General features: G+C 45.3%; 1 protein-coding gene across 3 annotated transcripts in view; it reads right to left on the bottom strand.

The window, feature by feature from the left end:
* Nucleotides 1–24,928, bottom strand: part of EGFL7 (EGF like domain multiple 7) — an 82,034-nt gene that overhangs the window by 49,343 nt on the left and 7,763 nt on the right. For 2 of the 3 annotated variants that reach the window (XM_077468269.1, XM_077468278.1), the window contains exon 3: nt 3,617–3,794. In XM_077468269.1, the coding sequence (XP_077324395.1) occupies nt 3,617–3,696 (80 nt within the window). In that variant the 5' untranslated portion in view covers nt 3,697–3,794. Of the gene's footprint in view, nt 1–3,616; nt 3,795–15,321; nt 15,421–24,928 lie in introns of those variants that run through there. The other variant, XM_077468285.1, reaches the window with a different exon arrangement.

Here is a 24,928-nt window from a genome sequence, read left to right as displayed (position 1 = left end):
GGAATTTAAACCAGGATAGTTGGCAAGTATGAGGCAGCTGCTTTGGGCCTCACAACAATGACAGGGCCCAGGGCAGCTGCCCCTTTTGCCCTGCCTTAAAAACGGCCCTGATGAGGTCAAATATCTTGTGATTGGACCTTGAGCGATTTTTTTCACCTCCACAAGACGGGAGTTGGCGCTCAAGCCTATAGAGAAGAGCGTTCCAAGCTGGCCATACGAGGTTTGAAATCTGTGCTGCTCGATATTCCATGGCTGGGCCAATACTGTGCGGCATATGGCCGGCCGCCAGCCACATGTCACAGTCCACCTGTTATTATCAGAGATGTGTAATCATCCATAATACAGGGCTGCGGTGGTGTTTTCAGCCTGGTGCAACTACAATTTTCACAACATTTTACCTGTAATTATTCCGCTCAATGGAAGAAATGAAATACCGATCACATGAGCAACCAGTTTTTAATTCCATCCGATCGACTTTTAATGCGTGTGAAATACTGGATTGGAACACGGCCATACCTAGTGATGAACCAGGAGATGCGCTCATTTTTTTAATTGAATATGTACGTTTAGCTTTGTCTCATCTGTGGAGAATCATGCAATTCGGGATTGTAGGCAAATGCTGTGTCCAAATCCTTGTTCATAAATCCTAAAATTCTTTTATGTTCTGGCCAATCCATCGGCAGCTATTCACACCCTTACAGGAATTCATATAGCACAGGGATATGCAATTAGCGGACCTCCAGCTGTTGCAGAACTACAAGTCCCATGAGGCATAGCGAGACTCTGACAGCCACAAGAAAGACACACAGAGGCAGAGGCATGATGGGACTTGTAGTTTTGTAACAGCTGGAGGTCCGCTAATTGCATGTACCTGATATAGCACTTTATATTCACATCAAGAGCTTACAATCTAAGCCCTTGTACACACGGTCGGACATTCCGAAGGAAAATGTCCGATCGGACCGTGTTGTCAGATAAACCGACCGTGTGTGGGCTCCATCGGACTGTTTCTGTCGGAATATCCGACTGACAAAGTTTTAGAGCCGGGCTATAAAACTTTACGACAACATGATCCGATCGGACTTTGTCCGATTGTATGTAGAGAATTACGATCGGACAAAGTGCCACGCATGCTCAGATCAAATTCCTAGACCAAAGCTATTGGCTACTAGCCTGAACGTAGTCCCATCGTAACGAAATAACGTGATCACGTTATGTACGATCTGATTTTTCGACAACTTTGTCCGACCGTGTGTATGCAACACCAGTTTCGGACAAAATCCGACGGATTTTGTTGTCGGAATGTCCGACCCGTGTGTACAAGGGCTTAGGCTGGCCAAGTGGCCGTACACTGAAAGATGTCAGATTCCTCCATCCTTGCTAACAGCTTGGATGGATCAATCACCCCCCGATAGGTTATTGTTGTTGTGACAGCCAGCAACAATTTTCCACGTGGCTCCTTTCATTTTTCAATGGAAGGACAGGCAGGAAGGTGCCAACAGGGCCACCAGCTAAGCAAATTTGTTCTGAAACCATCTGAAATTAGCACAGTATATGACCTGCCTAAAAGATAAGTTCACCTTTTATAAAAAAATAAATGCACATCTTTTTTCAGGTAAAGAAATGTGCATTTATTATTTTTTTTACACTGGAGCCTGTAAAGCATTGTACCCGTGATCAGCAGATGCAATGCCAGGATCCTGCAGACTCTCTCAGTACCTCCGATACAGGAAGGCAGTTACTGAATTGCAGCAAGAGTCAATGAACAACAAACCGTCAGCTGTGGTGGACAAAAGTACTTGTAGTTCATTCATTCACATGGATGTAGTCCATTCATTTTTAAATTGTGAGTGCAGGGAGAAGATCCCCCGCCAGCTGTCACAGGGAGAACGGGATTGGGGGGAGGGGAGGCAGGAGCTGGAACATGTCACATGTCCTAGCTTAAATACAAGTGGATGTTCCAAAGGGGAATTCATAAAGGAACTTCACTCTGTTTTAATTAAAAAAAATGACATGCCAGCAGCTACGAATACTGTACTTACTGACTTTTAAAAAACCAACACTTCCCAGACCATGGACTCCAGCACTGTCTTCCCTAGAGCCAATTCCTTGCCAGGCTGCGGCACTCTGGTGCTGCCACCTTTGATATGGGATCCAGCTGTTTCTGAAGTCTCATGGCCGGCTCCCCACTGTGCATGCTTGGGGCATGGCAGCTTTATGAGGTCCTGCAGGCTCCTGGGATGTGTCACGTGTCCCTTGAGGCTGCGGGCATTGAGTGGGTGGGGTCAGGTTGATGTAATTCTCACATTCAGTGAAAACTGAGGAAGTAGAAGTGGGTACCTGTTACAAAAAGTTACCCGCACCCTAATAAAAAAAAATGTTTGCAAATGTGTTTGAGGAGGAGGCAAGGAGCGGTACTTTCACTTTTGAGCAAAGGTGCGCTTTAAAGTGGTTGTAAACCCTTACAAACCACTTTGACCTACAGGTAAGCCTAGATTAAGGCTTACCTGTAGGTCCAAGAAATATCTCCTAAACCTACACGGTTTAGGAGATATTTACCCAAAGACAGCTGTGCGCAGGCGCACTGGACAGGCCGCAGAACGCAGTGATATGCCACAAGTGTCGGCTCCCGTGTGCATGCGCGGGAGTGACGTCATCGCTGCTCTGGCAAATCACAGCGCCGGAGCAGTGAGACCCGGAGGTCACTCCGGGATCCATGGCAGCGGCGGACATGAAGACGGAGGACCGCTTCGGGGGCTTCGTTCTCAGGTAAGTTACTCTTAATAAGCTAGTATGCTATGCATACTAGCTCATTATGCCTTTAGGGGGGCCTTTGCTATTCCCCCCTCCCCCCCCCCAGGGTTTACAACCACTTTAAGGTGCCTACTTCACATGTATACTAGTGCTAGGCTAAAGCCATGTCATCTTTTAGTGGATATGTCCTAGAACCGATAACATTGTGTGAAATCAGAGAACAGAAGGCAGTTTAGAGAAGCAACCCATGCAAGCACAGGGAGCACATGCAAACTCCATGCAGATAGTGTCCTGCTCAGGACTTGAACTGAGGACCCCAGTGCTACAAGTCAGATCCCTGTGCTGCCTAGAAGCAGGGAGGGGACAAGAAGTGGGCACAGTGAAGCAAAGGGGCAAAAAAAAGGACGCAGGGTGGTACACCCATTCTACAGTATGTATTAACACTGGGGTAAGGGGGGGGGGGGATTCTGAATCCTCGCCCTGGGCACTGGACGACCCTGTCCCGGTACTGCCTGCAAGAATTCAGATAAATTGATATCACAATTCACCAGATTAGTGACGTGATTCTTCAACGCTTGCTATAACATGTGGCCAGCATTAGCGGAATTAACGTTCATTTCTGATTGGTTGGGATTGTTAGTTGTACAGGACGGTTGTCAGTGAGAGGAAAAAGTTGTTGGAAGTTTTTGCAGGGTTACAGGGTGTCCTCATCGGTGTGACTCCTAATAAAGTTTGTATGCAGGGGATAAATCCGGAGCTGTGGATGGGAGGATGGGGAGTGACATGGGACCCCCTTCGCTCTCCTACCACAGCACCACATTCCCCCTTTTTCAGTTATTTCAAAGTACAAAGACAGGCTTACCCTGAGCGGTAGAAGTGATCTGTACCCGTCGCTCCCAGGATTATCATACTTGTCGTCAGCAAGCAGCCGATCGTCCACATTCTGTGTCCCCCCCTCCGCTGGGAATTGTTGTGGATGAAGAATGAATTCACCGTTCTCTATTCTCAGCTGCTTCCACGGGACGCTGCTAAAGGAATTCCTGCAACAAAGCACACCAGACAGCCAGTTTAATTCACTTTAACTCAGAAGTGTAGCGTGCTGCAGAACAAAGCAACCAGCAAGCCCAGCATGGGCATACAGCTGAAGGAGAACTACAAGTCCCAGCATGTGTACTGAGCTTTAATGGCATATTTATAAAAGCGGGTTTAAAATTCAGCCTTATTTTTTTTTTTCTTTCATTTCAGCGCCTTTCTAAACTTTCCAAGTTACTGGTTGGATGTAACGTTTGATATACAATAGATATAATGAATATTACTGAGACCTGTATTTCCTATTGAAGAATGAAAAGTATAGATGTTTGGCAGACAGCAGTAGATTAGAATGCACACAGGCAAAGCCAGCTGCCAAATGGGATTTAGAAATCTTCCCATTAGTTTAAAGAAACCTGAAATTGGAAAATGTTAAGGTTTCGCAGAAGGTGAGATTTAGCACACGTGTTTTTTTTGTGTGTCTCAAGTTTAGAACGGCACATTCATTTCAATGGGCTTCTCTATGCAAGAAAAACGTGCAAAAAAAAAAAAAAAGTGCCGGCACCATTTTCTAAATTGCGCCTCGTCAAATTGCATGGCACTGCAGTAACATACGTTTTTACGTGTGTGAGTATGCGCACTTTGGCAAAATGCGAGGGGGTGTCACTACTTAATTAATGGCACCGCTGTGCACCTGCAACAGGGCAGTGGATTTTCGTGTATTAGGCACTGGTTCACACCTATGCAGGTTGCAGTTTGCACATTCCGGCTGGATTCACACCTATGCAGTTTTAGTGCTTTTTGCATATTTGCACTACAGTCCATTTAACATTGTTTCCTATGGAACACGTTCTGTAGTGCAAATCTGCAAAATGCACTAAAAATGCATAGATGTGAATCAGGCCTCCAGGCGCATCTTGCATTTTTCAATACACGTTTTTCATCCGTTGAAGTCTATGGAACCAAAAACCACAACAAAGTCTCTGGCTCTTTCCGTAAAATGCACAGACGTGAACGCGACCCATAGAAAACCAGTGTCTTAGTCCAGCGGACTAAGAATGACGCATGCTCTGAAGCAAGTACGAGAAGGAAGCTATTGGCTACTGGCTATTGAACTTCCTTTTTCTAGTCCCGTCGTACGTGCTGTACGTCACCGCGTTAGAAATCGCCAGACTTTCGGAGGGTCCGTGTGTGGCCAAGTCCGTTAGTTATAAAGTCCGGCGGATTGTTTGCCGGACCAATTCCGCCGTACAATTCGATCGTGTGTATGCGGCATAAGGCTGAATTCACACCTATGAATTTTTTGTGCTTTTTGCATTTTGCAGATTTGCACTACAGTCCATTTATCATGGTTTCCTATGGAACACGTTCTGTAGTGCAAATCTACAAAATGCAAAAAGCACTAAAACTGCCATAGGTGTGAATCCAGCCTCACACTGGCACAATAAGCTCTCTGCTCCGATAAGTCTCTACATGTGTGATGAATGAGGAACTACAACTCCCAACATGCCCAGCAACTCTAACATATGATAAGTTTGGAGGAAAGGGCACAAAAATGCTGGGATTTGTGGTTCTCTGGCCACCGGCAGTCTGAGCATTGTTCCGGCTTAGCAGGCGTAATTAAAACCAGAAACCAGCTATACACATATGAAGAATTGTGTTTGACCACGCAGCAAGTAAAGGCAATCTTGAAGTAATTAACAGAAATGGATTCTGTACAGCTTTTTTCCTGGGTTTATTAGATGTCGCATCTAGCAGAACACAAAAGGACAAATTGTGCAATGAAGAGTGACAAGTATGAAATAAGGAAAATAGATTGTAAAATAGAGACACATATATTAGTGGAAGATGCGGAGAACAGATTGTAAAATAGAGACATATATTAGTGGAAGATGCGGAGAACAGATTGTAAAATAGAGACACATATATTAGTGGAAGATGCAGAGATCCCACCTGCTAGACGTATTGTGACAGCGGGATTCGGTGCTGTCACAATACACTGCACAGCAGCTGATTGACATAAGTTTTTCAACTTGACCATTCGACAAAAGATCAACTTCTACATGAAGTGGGAACAACCCCATACTGATTGAAATTCAGGCCAGTTCCTCTCTGAGTAGTTGTGGGTAACCCTCTGAGACAGTACGGATCCCTGTCCTAGTGATTGTCACTGGGATTCTCAAATAGGCAGGTTTAAAGGCTCCAGGTCCCCAACTGGATTTTACCAACCACAGAGGAAACTGATAAAACAATCTCCTCCAAATTAAATAATCCTCCTGGAGCCTCTCAACTTGCCTATTTCAGAATCCTTGGTGACAATCACTAGGACAGGGATCCGTACTCTCACACCTCCTAGATCATTGGTGCCCAACTGTAGCCCTCCCTCTGTTGCAGAACTACAAGTCCCATGGCGCATTGCAAGGCTGACAGTTAAAAGCATGACTCCCAAAGGCAAAGGCATGATGGGACTTATAGTTCTGCAACAACTGGATGGCCACAAGGTTGAGCACCCATGCCCTAGATCAGTGATGGCGAACCTTGGCACCCCAGATGTTTTGGAACTACATTTCCCATGATGCTCAACCACACTGCAGAGCGCATGAGCATCTTGGGAAATGTAGTTCCAAAACATCTGGGGTGCCAAGGTTCGCCATCACTGCCCTAGATGGTGTGACATGCTAACATTTACCATCTATGGGTGGAATCCTTCGCTTATTGTCGGGGTGGGGGTGGGGGGGGGAGAGAAAAGTTGACCCCCTGTCAAGTCCGTTCTTGAATTTATTTGCTCAAAGATAGAGGGTTAGGGGTGCAGGATGTCCAAATATAGCAAGAAAGGGCAGATCTTCTAGTAGTTAATATTGCTGTTGGCCCTTTAGAGGTATTCAAACAGATTACAATGACTCTGTGAGAGTCGCCATTGTTTGTTGTTAAAGGTTATATGGATCTTTCTTATGTAGATTCCAGGCCCTTGACCCTATGTGAGCAATCCGGGTGGAGCCTGCTCACGTAGCGTCGCCACATCTGGTAGTCGGCCATCTTGCTGGTTGTAAACATTCTCACTGATATATGGATTCATATGCAATTTTAAACTACATTGTTTGTGAGTACCTTACCTTCCTTTTAAAAAAAAATAAATGTTACCATTGACATGCTACGCAATGAGGTGTCTTCTTGCCTGTTCCTCCATTTGAAACCCTGTCCTGATTACCATGAAGTATTTTTGACTGCTTTTGACTAAGTGGTCCACATTTTAGGTAAGGGTCAATGTGTGTCTCTGTTACTGGTGATGGATTTGTATGAGCACCCTTCGTGTGGAACATTCACCAAATCCCTGTTTTACAATTTTTTTATCTTTTTATGTAGGGCTGTTACTGATTCAAATTTTCATGTTCGATTAATCAAATGTTTTTTTTTTTTTTAATCGACTAATTTCGATTAATTATAACGCACATACAGATCCAACTACTTTTAGCTGATCTCCTTGCATTGCAACTCTGCATTAGTCAGTGGTAAATGTGGTATACACTATATACAATCACCCGACACTAGTTAGTTTCCACAATCCATGACTTAACTTCACAGTTCACACAAATACATCTTAAATTCAAACTGTAGCATTGACGTAAGTCATTTTTTTTTCCACAGTAGCGTGACAATCCCTCCACCTCCCGTCTAACTAATCCCTCTCACCTTATGGCATGGACCCCTGTGCAAACAGGTGGTAATGCAAGCGGGTATCAAAAGGGTTAACACGGACCATAAACTTCTCTCACGTCTCCTTAGATCTCAGCAAGGACGCCAGGTCATGGGTAGAAAGAAAAGATCTAAGCGCTTATTTTTGATCGATCAAAAAGATTTACGATTAATAGAGGAATAAATCTTTACTTTCCACAGCCCTATTTTTATGACATGGTCTCCATTAATGCTTAAAGTGGTTGTAAACCCTTACAACCAACTTTGACCTACAGGTAAGCCTAGGTTAAGGCTTACCTGTAGGTCCAAGAAATATCTCCTAAACCTACACGGTTTAGGAGATATTTGCCGAAAGACATGCACCGCTGTCTACGGCGCATGCGCCGTAGGCAGCGGCGCGCAGGCGCACCGAGCGCGCCGCTGTCAATGGCGATATGCCGCGAGTGGCGGCTCCCGTGCACATGCGCGGGAGTGACAGCTTCGCCGAATGACAGCGGCGGAGCAGCGTGACCCACCGAGAAGATAGAGGCTCCGGACTACAGGGGACAGCGGTGACTTCGCTGGCTCCTGTGTCAGGTAAGTGACACATAATGGGCTCTATGTGATGCACAGTAGTCCATTATTCTTTACCTTTGCAGGGAATCAAAGAGGAAGTAAACCCATCAGGGTTTACTTCCTCTTTAATACACTAGCGCTGCACTTATATTTTAATGAATATTTATTTGCCTTAGCCAATAACTAATGACAGAAGACAATTCAACAGCAGCAGGCAGAAATAATCAATGCTCCAAATTTAGGAGAAACCAAGCGAGCCAGAAAATATGAACAAAGCTCAGTCAGGCTACTGCCTAGCTGCAAAGAAACAGTGAGCTTGCGTTCACACTAGTGCATGCGGAAAACACAGCAAGTGATTCACACAAGAATTGCACCGCATTCCTGTGCACATCACATGCGATGTCTTTGTGGTGCGATTTGATGTCTGTGCAGTGCAATTTCAGCCATACATTTTGTATGGCTCAAATCGCATCACATCTGCACCAAAACGGTACAGGACCCTTTTTTTTCCCGCACCTGAATCGCTCTGCATGGGTGCTCACACCCATGCAATGCGAGTCTGACAATTGCACTGCGTTTTGTGATCTGTTTTAGAGTGTCGTTAATCCAGTGTTTCTCAATTCCAGTCCTCATGGCCCACTAACAGGTCATGTTTTCAGGCTTTCCATTATTTTGCACAGGTGATTTGATCAGTTTCACTGCCTTAGTAATTACCCCAGCTGTTTCATCTGAGGGAAATCCTGAAAACATGACCTGTTAGTGGGCCATGAGGACTGGAATTGAGAAACACTGCGTTAATCTAACTTTAACACCCGCAGCAGATCGCATAGACGCTGTGCAATCGCTATGCAATGCCATTCAGGGAAACGCAGTGAATCTTGTGCATTTCCCACATTGCATCAGTGTGAACCAGGGCTGAAATGAACTAGGGACACAGCAGCCTAAAGCGGGAACTAAACTCATAGATATGGAAGACACTGGATAAGCCAGGAAACTAGCATTTTTTTAAAGGAAGAGCCAGCCCTTCATGACATCAGAAATGACGAAACTTACTATGTCAATGTATTTATACAGTACATTTTTGCCACTTAAAGAAGTGAGAGAAGTGAGCCAGGGAAGGCGAGATCTTATATTCTAATCTAGAAGAAGAATTTCAGTTCCCAGCATGCACTGCATACTGATTGGCTCAGAACCGGTCATAAGGTAATTTAGGGTCACTGCTCTTCCCTGGATGATTATCTAATTGTATAATGCTTCAGCAATCCATACACAAGGATGGGAACTTTTACAGCTGACATTTCCAATGAAAGGTGTGCACGTATAAATTACATTTCAGCCTTTCGGCAATAAGCTGGAGAGTTTTCCACGCCGAGTGACGGGTACAACTTAAATGCACTTGCAGATCAATAGAGGCAATTAGGTCTCACTAGGAGCAATGCTAGATGGGCCTCGATAATTGCAAGGTGTCTTTGAAGCCAGCCTTGTCTGAAGAACGATGTGAATGGTTCACCGTTCTCCACAAAGCTCTGTCACAAGTGATTTTGTCAGGGGTCAAACCACTTTACTTTATAATGTAGTCACAGGAGAGCGCCGCACAGTGCCGCTAATACAGGAAGTGACAGCTGGAACACAGATTAACAGCCTCGTTCCAGAACAATTCGCAAAGTCCCAACAGGCCGAACAACGTAACGCATCATTCGCCATAATTTGATTGATGCAAAAGAGGGTTTCATTACACACATAGATAGATGTATGAAAGTTCCCGGAATTTATCAAAAACATATTAGGCCTGTGATGGTGACGGAAAGACTTTTTGTTTATGGATTTCTGTACTGTATTGCCATTAAAGAATACCGCTAAAAACATCACTTAGTTCCAGTGAAGGGAACTCTTAGCCCTTGTACACACGGTCGGAGATTCCGATGGAATGTGTCCGATCGGACCGTTTTGTCGGATAATCCGACTGTGTGTGGTCTTCATCGGACTGTTGCCGTCGGAGTATCCGACGGACCAAGTTTTCCAACTTGTCGGTAAAATTTTCCAACAACATGATCCGATCGGACTTTGTCCGATCATGTGTAGAGAATTCCGATCGGACAAAGTGCCACGCATGCTCAGATCAAATTCCTAGACCAAAGCTTTTGGCTACTAGCCTGAACTTAGTCCCGTCATAACGAAATAACGTCATCACGTTCTGAACGATCGGATTTTCCGACAACTTTGTCCGACTGTGTGTATGCAACAGTTTCGGACGAAATCCGTCGGACAAAATCCGACGGATTTGGTTGTCGGAATGTCTGACCGTGTGTACAAGGGCTTAAGGAGTCAGCATACCAAGACATTTTGGACATCTTCATGCACCCAACTTTGTGGGAACAGTTTGGGGTCAGCCCCTTCCTGTTCCAACATGACTGTACACAGGGCCATCTTTCATATTGATTGGACCCTGAGCAAAAAAAAAATGTGCCCCCCCCCCCCCCCCCCATGCAGTTTCGCTCTTCAGCTGCTCTGAGACCTATAATAAATAGCAGCTAGACTTAAAATCAGTTTACTGTATGAGATCAGGCAACGATTGCGATTGGTTGCCAGAGGTTTCAGCATATCATTGCTGCTTACTGACTGGTTGCTAGAGGCTACAGCACGCATTAAGGCTCGCTGATTAGTTGCTAGAGGTTACAGCACATGATTTCTGCTTATTGATTGGTTGCTAGAGATTACTGTACAGTAATACTGCTCACTGATTGGTTGCTATAGGTTTACAGCACATCTTCACCTCACTACAGGGGAGCATGATATACATATGAATGCTGCCTTTAAGTACATATCAAATCCTCAAAACAGTAATAATTGCACATAAACATTATATTGTGTGTCAAAAAAAAAATAAGTGTTTTAAAATGAACACACTATACAAACATTGTAAGAAACTTTTACAGGCCCAGCCCCCACAGTACCAGAATTCCTCGCAGAAACCTGAATTTTATCTAAAGCTCTAAATATATCCCACTGTCTAACCTTCGTGATAAATCCTCATCTCTGCTTCCCATTACTGTGCTGTAGGAAAGAAATCATAACCACAACATTTGATCCAGCTGACTATGATTAACCTGAGTGAGATCAACCAGGGCAGGAAGTGAAGGGGTTAACCCCCCCCTGTTTTTTCCATCTGCTGCAAAAGGTCAGTGGAGTCCCCAAACACACAAGTGCAATGTGACACTGCTTGTTAGAGCTTTTCACATACACAATAATTGCTGACTTGTAGGACTGGAAACAAAGGCCTTCCCCATGACATCACTACTACACTGAACAGGGATCTGGGAGGAGACACATTTAATACAAGTTCCTTGTGAATGATTTGGAGGTATGGGGACACTCAGGGAGGGATGGGGACAGTCAGGGAGGGATGGGGACAGTCAGGGAGGGATGGGGACACTCAGGTAGCGATGGTGACACTCAAGGAGGGATGGGGACACTCAGGGAGGGATGGGGACAGTCAGGGAGGGATGGGGACACTCAGGGAGGGATGGGGACACTCAAGGAGGGATGGGGACACTCAGGGAGGGATGGGGACACTCAGGTAGCGATGGTGACACTCAAGGAGGGATGGGGACACTCAGGGAGGGATGGTGACACTCAGGTAGCGATGGGGACATGCAGGGAGGTATGGGGACACTCAGGTAGCGATGGTGACACTCAAGGAGGGATGGGGACACTCAAGGAGGGATGGGGACACTCAGGGAGTGATTGGGACACTCAAGGAGGGATAGGGACACTCAAGGAGGGATGGGGACACTCAGGGAGGAATGGGGACACTCAAGGAGGGATGGGGACACTCAAGGAGGGATGGGGACACTCAGGGAGTGATTGGGACACTCAAGGAGGGATGGGGACACTCAGGGAGGGATGGGGACATGCAGGGAGGGATGGGGACACTCAGGTAGCGATGGTGACACTCAAGGAGGGATGGGGACACTCAGGGAGGGATGGGGACACTCAAGGAGGGATGGGGACACTCAGGGAGTGATTGGGACACTCAAGGAGGGATAGGGACACTCAAGGAGGGATGGGGACATGCAGGGAGGTATGGGGACACTCAGGGAGGGATGGGGACACTCAAGGAGGGATGGGGACACTCAGGGAGGGATGGGGACACTCAAGGAGGGATGGGGACACTCAAGGAGGGATGGGGACACTCAGGGAGGGATGGGGACACTCAAGGAGGGATAGGGACACTCAAGGAGGGATGGGGACACTCAGGGAGGGATGAGGACATTCAGGGAGGTATGGGGACATTCAGGGAGGGATGGGGACACTCAAGGAGGGATGGGGACACTCAAGGAGGGATGGGGACACTCAGGGAGCAATGGGGGCACTCAGAGAGGGATGGGGACACTCAGAGAGGGATGGGGACACTCAAGGAGGGATGGAGACACTCAGGGAGGTATGAGGACACTCAAGGAGGGATGGGGACACTCAGGGAGGGATGGGGACACTCAGAGAGGGATGGGGACACTCAAGGAGGGATGGAGACACTCAGGGAGGTATGAGGACACTCAAGGAGGGATGGGGACACTCAGGGAGGGATGGGGACACTCAAGGAGTGATGGAGACACTCAGGGAGTGATGGGGACACTCCTGGAGCAATGGGGACATGCAGGGAGGTATGGAGACACTTAAGGAGGTATGGGGACACTCAGGGAGGGATGGGGACACTCAAGGAAGGATGGGAACACTCCCAGAGCAATGGGGGCACTTAGGGAGTGATGGGGACACTCAAGGAGGGATGGGGACACTCAGGGAGGGATGGGGACACTCAGGGAGGGATGGGGACACTCAGGAAGGGATAGGGACACTCAGGAAGGGATAGGGACACTCAGGGAGGGATGAGGACTCTCAGGGAGGGATGGGGACACGCAGGGAGCAATGGGGACACGCAGGGAGCAATGGGGACACTCAGGGAGGGATGGGGACACGCAGGGAGCAATGGGGACACTCAGGGAGGGATGAGGACTCTCAGGAAGGGATGGGGACATGCAGGGAGCAATGGGGACACTCAGGGAGGGATGGGGACATGCAGGGAGCAATGGGGACACTCAGGGAGGGATGGGGACACTCAGGGAGGGATGGGTTTGGAAAGTATTCATGGAATTAAAGCGGAAAAGTATGTGAGTAGCACCTTACAGTGCTGGGGTCACTTCCCATGAGGTTTCTGTCTGGATGGGCTTTTTCTGTTTTCCAGTGTTGGTGGAAGTTTTCTACCACAACCCAAAACGATACTACTACTGCTAATCTGGTTACAGAGAGGATGTCTGGGTTGGGGGCAATAGGCAATGACCCCTGTGATGTATGGTATGACAGAGCTATACAAATAATTATAATAGTGTGTGACTGGGGTGGGGAGATTAGAATGTAAGCTTCTCTGGTGTGACTAATACAACATTCTCTGTACAGCACTGTGGAGTATGGCAGAGCTATACGAATATTTCATAGTATATGACTGTGGTGGGAGTATTAGAGTGTAAGCACTTTTAGTGCAAAAAGCGATGTGAATGGTTCAGCGTTCTCTGTGCCATACAGTGAAATATGTCAGATCTATATAACTGAATAATAATTGTGTGCATTAGAGTGTGAGCTCCTCTGGCACAGAGAAGGATGAGAATGACACAATGTTCTCTGTACAGCACTGCAGTATATGTTGGAGCCACTGTATACTGCATAAATGCATTATAATAAGAACTTGTGACTGTGGTGGGGGCATTAGAATGTAAGCTCCTCTGGTGCGGAGACATCGGTGAAGGGCACAATGTTCTATGTACAGCACTGCAGTATATGTTGGAGCTACTGTATAAAAATGTACAGTATTTTAAAAATGTTGTGTAACTGTGGTGGGATATTAGAATGTGAGCTCCTATGGTGCAGAGACATATGTGAATGGCACAGTGTTCTCTTGTACAGCACCAAAGTATATGTCAGAGATACTGTTTATAAATGATTATAATAGTATTTGACTTGAATATTGGAGTGTAAGCTCCTTTGGTACAAATGGCTGTGAATGGCACAATGGTCTATTTACAGTGCTGCAGTATATATCAGAGCTACTGTATATAAATGAAAAACAACAATAATAATATAATAATAGTGCGTGACTGTGGTGGGGCATTAGAGTGTAAGCTTCTCTGGTACTGATGTAAATGCCACTATGTTAGCTGTACAGCACTACTAATATGCCAGAACTACTGTAAATAGTTGTGAAATAATAGTGTGTGTTTAACAAAAACATTTTGTTAAATAAAATAAAAAACTTACAAACATACAGCTTATTAATAAAAACATATTTACATATAAAAAATTTTTTAGCAAAATAAAATGAATATATAAAAACAAAAAGCAGATAAAGACAACAGCTTTTTTCCCAAATAACATAGAACATTTTTTTAATACAAAAAAAAAAGATAAGAGGGGAATTAGAGCGTAAGCTCCTCTGGCGTAGGGACTGAAGTGACAGTCACGTGTTCTTTGTAAAGCATTGTGGCATATAGCAAAGCTATACAATTGTATAATAAAAGATTATGGTAATACAATATATTTTCAGTGTGGGATATCCTTGCAGTTATGAAATTCCCCCAAGTTAAAATTAAACAGGCATTTAACTTTTTCAAAGAATTAAATCCCCTCATCCATTTAAACAATAACATTATAATACAATGCACCAATAAACCTATACAACGACTGACCTATCATGACTTGCCTGCCCACTAGGTGGAGTCCTTTGTCAAGTAAGACAGGCTTGGCAGAGGAAACAATCCTGTGTACAGTGAATGCTCCTTCCACCTCCACTGCCATCAGCTGTGGAACTACAAGTCCCAGCATTCTTTCTCTCTGAGCTGCACAGCAGTTTCCCTTTATGGACAGCCATACAAAACAGTTTCACATAAAATAACATTTTGTAAAGGTTACAGGAGGAAATTAAAATGAAGTTGTCATTTCAAAGAGAAGACATTTGCCAACACACGGATGACTTCCTGTCCAGTGACCCCCCCAGAGCTGGGGAATGTCAGTGTGGTGCTGCCTGTTGTCAGAAATGTCAGCTAACATACAGCAGGCCTGAGCACCAAAAAAATGTCAAATATCTCAGTTTTAGTGGTGAAGGACTTCTACCCATTTTGTTAACCCTTTTGTTGCTGGGAGTAAGCTGGGGATATACAAGGTACAAGTTGCAGCTGATCACATGCAGAATACAAACGAATCCCTTAGTGCATTTAGGAAAGTATTCATATTTTGGGTACTCACTTTGATTCCAAGTGACAGGGGAAAATTGGAAGCTTTTCTCTCTTGGCCCAAGGGAAACAGACAGACTAGCAGTGGAAGTTTAGAGTCCAAGCTGGCTGGGGTTTTGTGGCTGCAGCTTGTACTTATTCCATAGAGCTAAGACCTACATTGATGTGTAATGGGAAAGTGACAGGAGTCCAGGGGGGGCTCCCCCCCCCCCCCCACACACACACACACACACATACCATGGGAAGGCCCCCCCTCCTTTTTTCCCATTGGACAGAGGGCAGAATTCCGTGACATCACAGAAGAAGAGTTTTCACCTGACCTCCTCCCTGCACTCTGCATTCATTGACCACTTGACACCCGGTGATGCTGACCAGGAGGGTCCCTGCCTAGGTGGACCTCAACCTCCCGCAGTCTCTGGGATGCTCCCAGGCTCCCTTCTTGGTGGCATTCTATGGGGACAGAGAACAGACAAGCCCTGGAGATGAAACTTCTAGACTTTCTTTGTGATGTGGATTCTATGAACTCTAATCGGCTAATTCAAGAACTGCTCTTTAATCTTGCAAAAAAAGCTGCATCTGCTGCAGGAGGCTGCCAATAAAACACAGCACTGGGTACTGGCTGTATATTACAGAAATCGATAAGGAAGCCGCACATATAGTATTTGTGAAAATGTGGTTCAGAGCTGGTTCAGAGCTGGGGATGTTTTATGAGAATCTATATATTGATATGTGGGCATGGCTAGATGAACAGTGCAATGTTCTGCAGAACTTTAGGGAGGTCGGTTATGGAATGAGATGATGCAGACTATATCAATATGTATCTGTCGGGAGGTATATTGTATGGTGCACAGCAGTTTTCTATCAAGGACAGTTGTGGAATAATACACCATATATATCAATTATATATCAATATGCATATGTCAGACAGTAGATGGGTCAGCGTGATGTTTGCAGTTTTCTAGGAAGGTCATAATAGAACAATCCTATTACTCCCTGGAAGGGAGACACTGTATATTTGTTGGAATAAAATAAAGAATTAAAAATAATATAATAATCTGTAGAATGTGGCAGCACAGTAGTGTAGTGGTTAGCACTCTCACCTAGCAGTAAAAAGGGTTGCTGGTTAGAATCCCAACCACGACACTACCTGCGTGGAGTTTGCATGTTCTCCCTGTGCCTGCGTGGGTTTCCTCTAGGTACTCCGGTTTCCTCCCACACTCCAAAGACATGCAGGTAGGTTAATTGGCTTCTGTCCAAAATTGGCCATGGTATATGAATGGGGTACCTTGGATTGTGGGCTCCTTGAGGGTAGGGACCAATGTGAGTGTGCAATGTACAGGGATAGGGGTAGACACTCACTCAGGTTGAACTGGATGGACTGGTGTCTTTATTCAACCTTACTAACTAAAAAACTATGACACTATAATGTATCATTATGTATATGTCAGGGGGTGAATGGGACAGAGACATTTTCTGAGGATTTACATAGATAGGACCACACTGTATTGGAATAACCTGTAGAATATATCAATATGTACCTGTCAGGTGATGAATGGAACAGAGAAATGTTCTACGGATCCACATAGATGCAACCATAATTGAATAATCAGTACAATATATCAATATGTATCTGCCAGGGGTAGAAAGGACAGAAAGTGTTCTGAGGATCTATATTCGTAGGAAAATAGTAGATTGCATAAAGCGAAGTTCTGAGCATCTATATATATATATATATATATATATATATATATATATATATATATATATCAGCATCAGTCCATTTTGGTGAAGATAGAGTAATGTCCTGCAGCAGTGGAGTAGCTGGGAGTTTATCATTCTACAATGTTTGTCTGGCAACAGCCTGAACAGACAATCAAATCAACCACAATTCATTTGCATCCGCTGGGGGACCTTGCGGGGAATATTCATCAATGATTCATGTTCTTCAGGAGCAGTATTTAAATTACCATTAAGATCAATATTGGAGTTATTTACATAATCAGGCAAATCTGCCTGCCACACAGCATCACTTAGAAGAGCAACAGTCCTCTTCCTCCCAGAGTAGATAAATGCCAGCTATACCACCAGGATTATACATAAGGCAAGGGTATGGGCAGGGGGAAAGGGTGATAAAAGATGGGCAGGAGCACATAGAATGTACAGAAAAGGAATAGAATAGGAAGGGTGAGAGCCGGAAAAGAGAGCATAAGATAGGTTGGATGGCATAAAATGACTTGGAGGAACAGATTAAATGCAGAAGGGTGGGGAATGGAAAAATTAATATAAGGGCTAGGATGGGCAAGTGAGTAGATGATGGGCAGGGAATAGGCTGGAGGCATAGGGTGAACAGGGGGAGGGCGGAGGATCAGCAAAAGGATAGGAGATGGGCAGAGGAGCTTGTGATAACCATGAGGACAGAGCAAGGGCAGGAGGGAAGAGGATGGGGGAAAAGATAGGATAAAGGAAAGAGAGCAGGGTATGATAAGAAGGGCATAGGATGGGTAGAGTAAAAGATGGGCAGGGAGGCACTGGATGGGTAGGAGAGCAAGGAATAGACAGGAGGTAGGAAATTTACAGGATGGTAGGCCATGGGCAGGAAACAAAGGATGAACAGGATAATTGAAGATGGGCAGGAATGCAGTGGACAAGCAGGAGGGTAGTAGAGGTGCAGGAAGTCGGGAAGAGCAGCACAGTATGGGTTAGACTTAGAAAGGAGGGCATAGGATTGGTAGAAGGGTAGAGGATATCCAAGAGGGCAGGTAATATAGAGGAGGGCAGGGGAAGGCCAGTTGGGTTGTTGGGTAATGGGGTAATCATGACTAATGGGCAGCACAGGAAATAGTCAAGAATACAAGGCATGTGCAAGAGGGCATGGGATGGGCAGGAAGGTAAGAAATGAGTGGCAAGGCAAGGACTGCGCAGGAAGGTAGGGGATGGGCATGAGATGAGCAAGAATGCAGAGGATGGGCAGGAGGGAAGGAATGTGCAGGCAGGGAATTGTTGTATTCAATGTGGCGTTACATCTTATAATGATCTGGGACTTTTATCCTTTTAGGACCCTTGCGCATGGGGCATCTTGCTGCTGTCTGTCCCTCCTGGAGCTTTAGTGCGCCTGGTATGGACAGGTGCAGCTTCCAACCCTGCTGCCTGCAACCTGTCAAAATCTATGGCATGCTGCAGCTGGAAGATCCCAAATTGTACCCGTATTTAGGGCCCTATGTATTTAGGGATGAATGCACAGAACAAAGAAGACGGACATCCAGGGCATTCTTCACTGAACGCTTAGGACCCTAAAGCCGCAGCCTGCCATAGACTTTGATTGGCTGCAGACAGCAGGGTAAGACGCTGCACCTGTCCATCCCGGCACACTCAAATGCGGGAAGGACACATAGAAACTAGATTTTTGTCATTTTGTTAAGCGCTGAGCAAACTGTTGGTGCTATGTAAATCCTTTATAATAATAATAATAATTTAGTGCCAAAGTATAACCCCAGTACTTGACAAATTTCTGCCAAATACAGAGACTGATGAACCCCATGAGGGAAACTTCTGTGTAAATGGAATGTTTGTTACATTAAAGAAACAAAGTTATTGTCTTCTACTATGTCTCTCTGAGTGTTTCCATTGAGATTATACATGAGATGCCATGCTAACTGTCCAGCAGAAGGCAGCACATCTTCAGAATTTAAAGGGGCACTGGTAATAAATATAAGTATACAATGTATCAAAATTTGTCCGGTTCAGCAGGAACGGACACATTTTGATCTGTGTGTACCCCTCTCTGTTCAATAGACGCCCGTCATTAGACCTGCTTCTGTTAAACAGTCCTGCTGGAAAATCAGCATCTGTTCAGCCATTGTAGCTGATCAGTGTATACTGACAGGGGGAGTCCTGATGTCAGAATACAATAGCATGGCGGGGAGAATAGCTTGTGCGAATGCGGGGATTTGTGAGTTTTTTCGCTCAACTCTCTACAAATGTGCACAAGTTCACTAATTAGATATAGTCACATCATTCTGCCAATTGTGCCAATAGGGTTGATTTACTAAAAGTGGAGAGTGCAAAATCTGGTGTAGCTGTGCATAGAAACCAATCAGCTTCCAGATTTTTACTGTCAAAGCTTAATTGAACAAGCTGAAGTTAGAAGCTGATTGGCTACCATGCCCAGCTTCACCAGATTTTACACTCTCCAGTTTAAGTAAATGAACCCTTGACCTGTGGCTGATAGGCTTAAGCTGTCTATAAGGGTGCTATTCTGACCACCACCATAAAGGGGGGAAGGGGGTCTTCCCTTTATCCACCAATGTAAGGGGGCATTTTTCCCACTGACCACCAATGCACTTTATTAGTAGGGGTTTTCCTAGACTTTCAGTTTTTTTTCAAGGGATTGTCTGGGGGAAAAAGATGTTAAAATGTATTACTGAATGTATTAGAAGCCTGGTGCATTGAGGTGCCCCTGTTGTGCCACTGTATTCACACTAAACTGAAACAAAAAAATAACACCTAACGGGATATTGTGCTGAGAGAGCCTACTTTCTGACCTGATTCTGAAAATACTAGTTCCCTGGCTGGCATGCTTATCCATTCAATATTCTCTCGCTGTCTAGGAACAAGTACGAGAGATTAATTATTTTGTATGTCGCTGGCTACGTTCTTGTCCCAGAGACTTTTAAGACACAACATTTTTAGAAAGCCAGGTAATGTTTTGTTTTTAGAAGCAGGTCTGCAAAGTTATCTTCTGTATTTCCTAATGATAGGTTTCCTATATATACATATATATATGTATATATATATACTATACACATGACAGAATGACTAGATGTGCTGGTACAGTACCACCATCTTTAGATTTTTAACCAAAAGACCTGATCACATAGATCTGCCATTCTCATCCAGGGTTCAGTGGAACCGTGGGGGTTCCTTGAGCTGTGGCTGATGAACCACCTATTTGATGGTGCCTACAGAGTTCAAGGTTCAGCGCCACGTAGCAAAGCCAGCCGCGTGACACCAAATATCTTTTTAGCTGTCTTTAAAGAGGAAGTAAACCCTGATGGGTTTACTTCCTCTTTCATTCCCTGTAAAGGCAAAGCATAATGGACTACTATGCATCGCATCGCATCCATTATGTGTCACTTACCTGACACAGGAGCCAGCGAAGTCACCGCTGTCCCCTGTAGTTCCGAGCGTCCATCTTCTTGGTGGGTCTCCGTGGGTCTCGCTGCTCCGGCGCTGTGATTCGCCGGAGCAGCGATGACGTCACTCCCGCGCATGCGCACGGGAGCCGAGACTCGCGGCATTGCCGTCATCGACGATGCCCCGCTCAGTGCGCCTGCGCGCCGCTGTCTACGTCGCATGCGCCGTAGATAGCGGTGCCCATCTTCGGGCAAATATCTCCTAAACCGTATAGGTTTGGGAGATATTTCTTGGACCTACAGGTAAGCCTTCATCTAGGCTTACCTGTAGGTCAAAGTGGTTTGTAAGGGTTTACAACCACTTTAAGGGTGACATTCTGAACACCACTTTAAGGGGGGGCATTCTTCCTATTGACCACCAATGTAAGGAGCATTGTTCCGATTGAGCCCTGATGATTTGGTTTTAGTAAGGGTTCGTCGAGACATGAAAATTATTTTTGGGGTTCCTCTAGGGTTAAAAGGTTGAGAAATCCTGACATAGATGAATAATAATAATAACAGATGAATGTGATAAATGTACCGTCTTATCAATGTGTGTTAACTTGTAAATACAATATATGTGTGTGTACACAGATTGACATCATGCATTACAACTGTCTTGGGGGTAAGTAGCTCTCCTAAATAAAAACCTATAGTTCCCGGGAACAATATTGTCTAAATTGTACTGAAATTGGGTGTTCCATCTCCATCACAAACTACAGAATGTACTGGATGATCTTGGATCTAGCTCCACTGACGGAGACAGGTTTGAAAAATAAAATAAAGGTAATAAAATAACCATTTTGTCTTTGATTGGGTGTTTGGTAAGGGTATTGGGTCTTAAAAAACATTAAGGAAAAAGTGCAAGGAAACCTACTTGGGAATACTCAACTTTCATCTTAAAGCAGACTTGTGAAGTTTAATTATTTTAAATGATATTTCTCTGTAAGGCCGCCTTTGTGTTTCCTGCAGTTACCTGTACTGTGCAAATCGCTGCCAATGCCAGACACAATCTATGCAGAGCTCTTAAAGCGCAGGTCCACCCTAAAGTGGACCTTCCGCTCATCGGAACCCTCCCCCCCTCCGGCGCCACAATTGGCACCTTTCAGGGGGGAGGGGGGTGCAGGTACCTGTAAAGTACAGGTATCTGCACCCACTTCTGGCATAGCTATCTGCGGAAAGGGGCATAGATTCTACAGAATCTACGCCCCTTTCCCAAAGTCCCCCGCTGCCTGCTGGGAAACACACAGATCCCAGAGGCAGCGGGGACCATCCTTATTGCGCAGCGCGACTCGCGCATGCGCAGTAGGGAACCGGGAAATGAAGCCGAAAGGCTCCACTTCCTGATTCCCATACCCAAGATGGCGGCGGCAGCACCCGAGAGACGATCGAGAGATCGGCTTTGGGTGACGACATCGCGGGCGCGCTGGGCGGGTAAGTGTCCTTATTTTAAAAGTCAGCAGCTGCAGTATTTGTTGCTGCTGGCTTTTATAAAAAAAAAAAACGGCGGAATCATCTCTTAAAACTCTACCCCTAGCAAGTGTAGCAATACAATTAAGGTGCTTCTATTGGCTGGTTTGCAGGATAGTAAATATGAACTCCAAGATACTAACATATAAAGTTAAGCTCCATGCACAGTGGGCTTAAAAAAATGGCAGTTCCCATAGATGAAAAAAAAATGACAGTTCCTATGGATGAAAAAAAATATGGCAGTTCCCATGGATGAAAAAAAAAAAATGACAGTTCCTATGGATGAAAAAAAAATGCTCATATAGAGCGTTTTTGTACATAGTTCACTGTATTAAATTGTAATGTAACTGTACTGTCTGCCCTTATGTTGTAAGGCTGGATTCACACCTATGGCAGTTTTAGTGCTTTTTTGCATTTTGCAGATTTGCACTACAGAACGTGTTCCATAGGAAACCATGATAAATCTGCATAATGCAAAAAGCACTGAGGCTCCATACACACTGAAGCTCAAAAAAGCTTTTTTCTGGACGCCAGATTGCTGGCAGAAAACGCTGGTTGAAAAAACATGCTTTTAACAGCGTTTTGTACTAGCGTTTATTAGCGTTTATGGGCGTTTTCAATAAAAATACACAGAGGACACTCCAAAAATCCCACAGTGCATTCCAAACTCCCACAATGCATTGTCGTTTTTTTGGCGGTGAAAAACGCCACTTTGAATGCGAATTTCTGGCGTTCAGAAAAAAGCCCATAAACTCCACTGCTCATTAAAGCTAAAAAAACGTCCATGTGTGCATGGACACATAAGCCAACATAGAGTGGAGTTTTTGGGCTTTTAAAAAAAAAAACGCTCAAACTCCAATAAAGTGCAGTTTATGAGCTCCGGTGTGCATGGAGCCTAAAACTGCATAGGTGTGAATGCAGCCTAAAGCAATGTTTAACCACTTGGGTACCGCGCTATTGCAAAATGACGGCAACAGCGCGGACCCACATTTCCGGGACTACGTCTATTGACGTCGTCCCGGATACGAGCGGCCTGCGCGCCCCCTGAGGGGCGCGCGCGGCGCGCTCTGTGATCGGCGAGTCCATGAGACTCGCCTGATCACCGATCCGTGTAAGGGGTCGATCCCGACCCCTTATCACGTGATCAGCTGTCAGCCAATGACAGCTGATCATGTGATAAAACGGAGCCGGTAATCGGCTAGTATTCCTCCTCGCGCTGACAGCGCGAGGAGAAAAAAAAAAAGCCGATCGCCGGCGGCCGTGTTCGGGACATCAGTCCCGATCACGGCCAGCAAGTTAAGCGGACACCTGCCCCCTGCCAGTGCCCACCTGCCACCCGCAGTGCCATCCTGAAATAAAGTAAGTGCCCCCCTGTCAGTGCCACCCAGCAGTGCCCATAGTGCCCACAGTGCCACCCAGCAGTGCCCACAGTGCCACCCAGCAGTGCCCACAGTGCCACCCACAGTGCCACCCAGCAGTGCCACCCACAGTGCCACCCAAAATCTGCCTCAAAGGTGCTGCACCCCAGTGCCGCCCATCAGTGCCCAGCAGTGCCGCCCATCAGTGCCCAGCAGTGCCGCCCATCAGTGCCCAGCAGTGCCACCTATCAGAGCCACCTATCAGTGCCACCTATCAGTGCCCATCAGTCCCATCTATCTGTGGTACCTATCAGTGCCCATCCGTGCCACCCATCCGTGCCACTTATCCGTGCCACCCATCCGTGCCATCTTATCTGTGCCCATCTTTGCCCATCAGTGCCGCCTTATCTGTGCCCATCGGTGCTGCCTTATCTGTGCCTATTAGTGCCGCCTTAACTATGCCTATCAGTGCCCACCAGTGCAGCCTATCAGTGCCCACCAATGCAGCCCATCAGTGCCCACCAATGCAGCCCATCAGTGCCCACCAATGCAGCCTATCAGTGCCGCCTAATCAGCGCACTTCAATGAAGGAGAAAAATGACCCGTTTGCAAAATTTTATAACAAACTATTAAAACATGATTTTTTTTTTTTTTTTTTTGCATCTTTTTTTGTTTGTTTAGCAAAAAATAAAACTCCGAGCTGTGACTAAATACCACCAAAAGAAAGCTCTATTTGTGGGAAAAAAATGATAAAAATGTCATTTGTGTACAGTGTTGTATGACCGCGCAATTGTCATTCAAAGTGCATCAGCGCTGAAAGCTGAAAATTGGTCTGGGACTGAGGGGGGTTTAAGTGCCCAGTAAGCAAGTGGTTAAACCATCATCGTTATATAAATTCTGTATTATAATAATAATAAGAAGAAGAATACGTTTAGGCGAGTTTAGGAGAGTTTTTTTTTTCTACCTAAAAGCTCCAATCAGCAACACAAACCAGAAGGTTTTTTTTTTTTCCTGCCTCTAAACGTTGAGATTAAAATATGCGCCTCTAAGGCTGGATTCACACCTATGGCATTTTTAGTGCTTTTTGCATTTTGCATTTTTGCACTACAGTCCATTTATCATGGTTTCCTTTGGAACACGTTCTGTAGTGCAAATCTGCAAAATGCAAAAAGCACTAAAAATGCCCTAGGTGTGAATCCAGACTAATCGTTCTAATGTGCAATGGACACATAGGGGGTTGATTTACTAAAACAGGAGAGTCCAATCAGCTTCCAGATTTTTTTTTGTCAAGCTGAAGTAATACCGTGTACACACGATCAGAATTCTCGCCGGAAAAAGCTCTGATTGGTTTTCCCAACGGAATTCGGCTCAAGCTGTCTCGCCTACACACGGTCACATCAAATTCCGATCGTTTATAACGTGATGACGTACAACACGTACGACGGGACTAGAAAAAGGAAGTCCAACAGCCAGTAGCCAATAGCTTCCGTCTCGTAGTTGAATCTGAGCATGCGTGATTTTTTTGGCGTGTAGGAATTGCACACACACGATCGGAATTACCGATAGAAAGTTTTTCCGTCTGGAAAATTGAGAACGTGCTATCAATTTTTGGCTGTTCGGA

This window comes from Lithobates pipiens, unplaced genomic scaffold (genome assembly GCF_037356315.1).
Source record: "Lithobates pipiens isolate NorthernLeopardFrog02 unplaced genomic scaffold, aLitPip1_a1.2 Scaffold_11, whole genome shotgun sequence".
Classification (NCBI taxonomy): Eukaryota; Metazoa; Chordata; class Amphibia; order Anura; family Ranidae; genus Lithobates; species Lithobates pipiens.
Note: the sequence above shows the minus strand (reverse complement) of the source record. Positions and strands in the feature narration are given on the sequence as shown.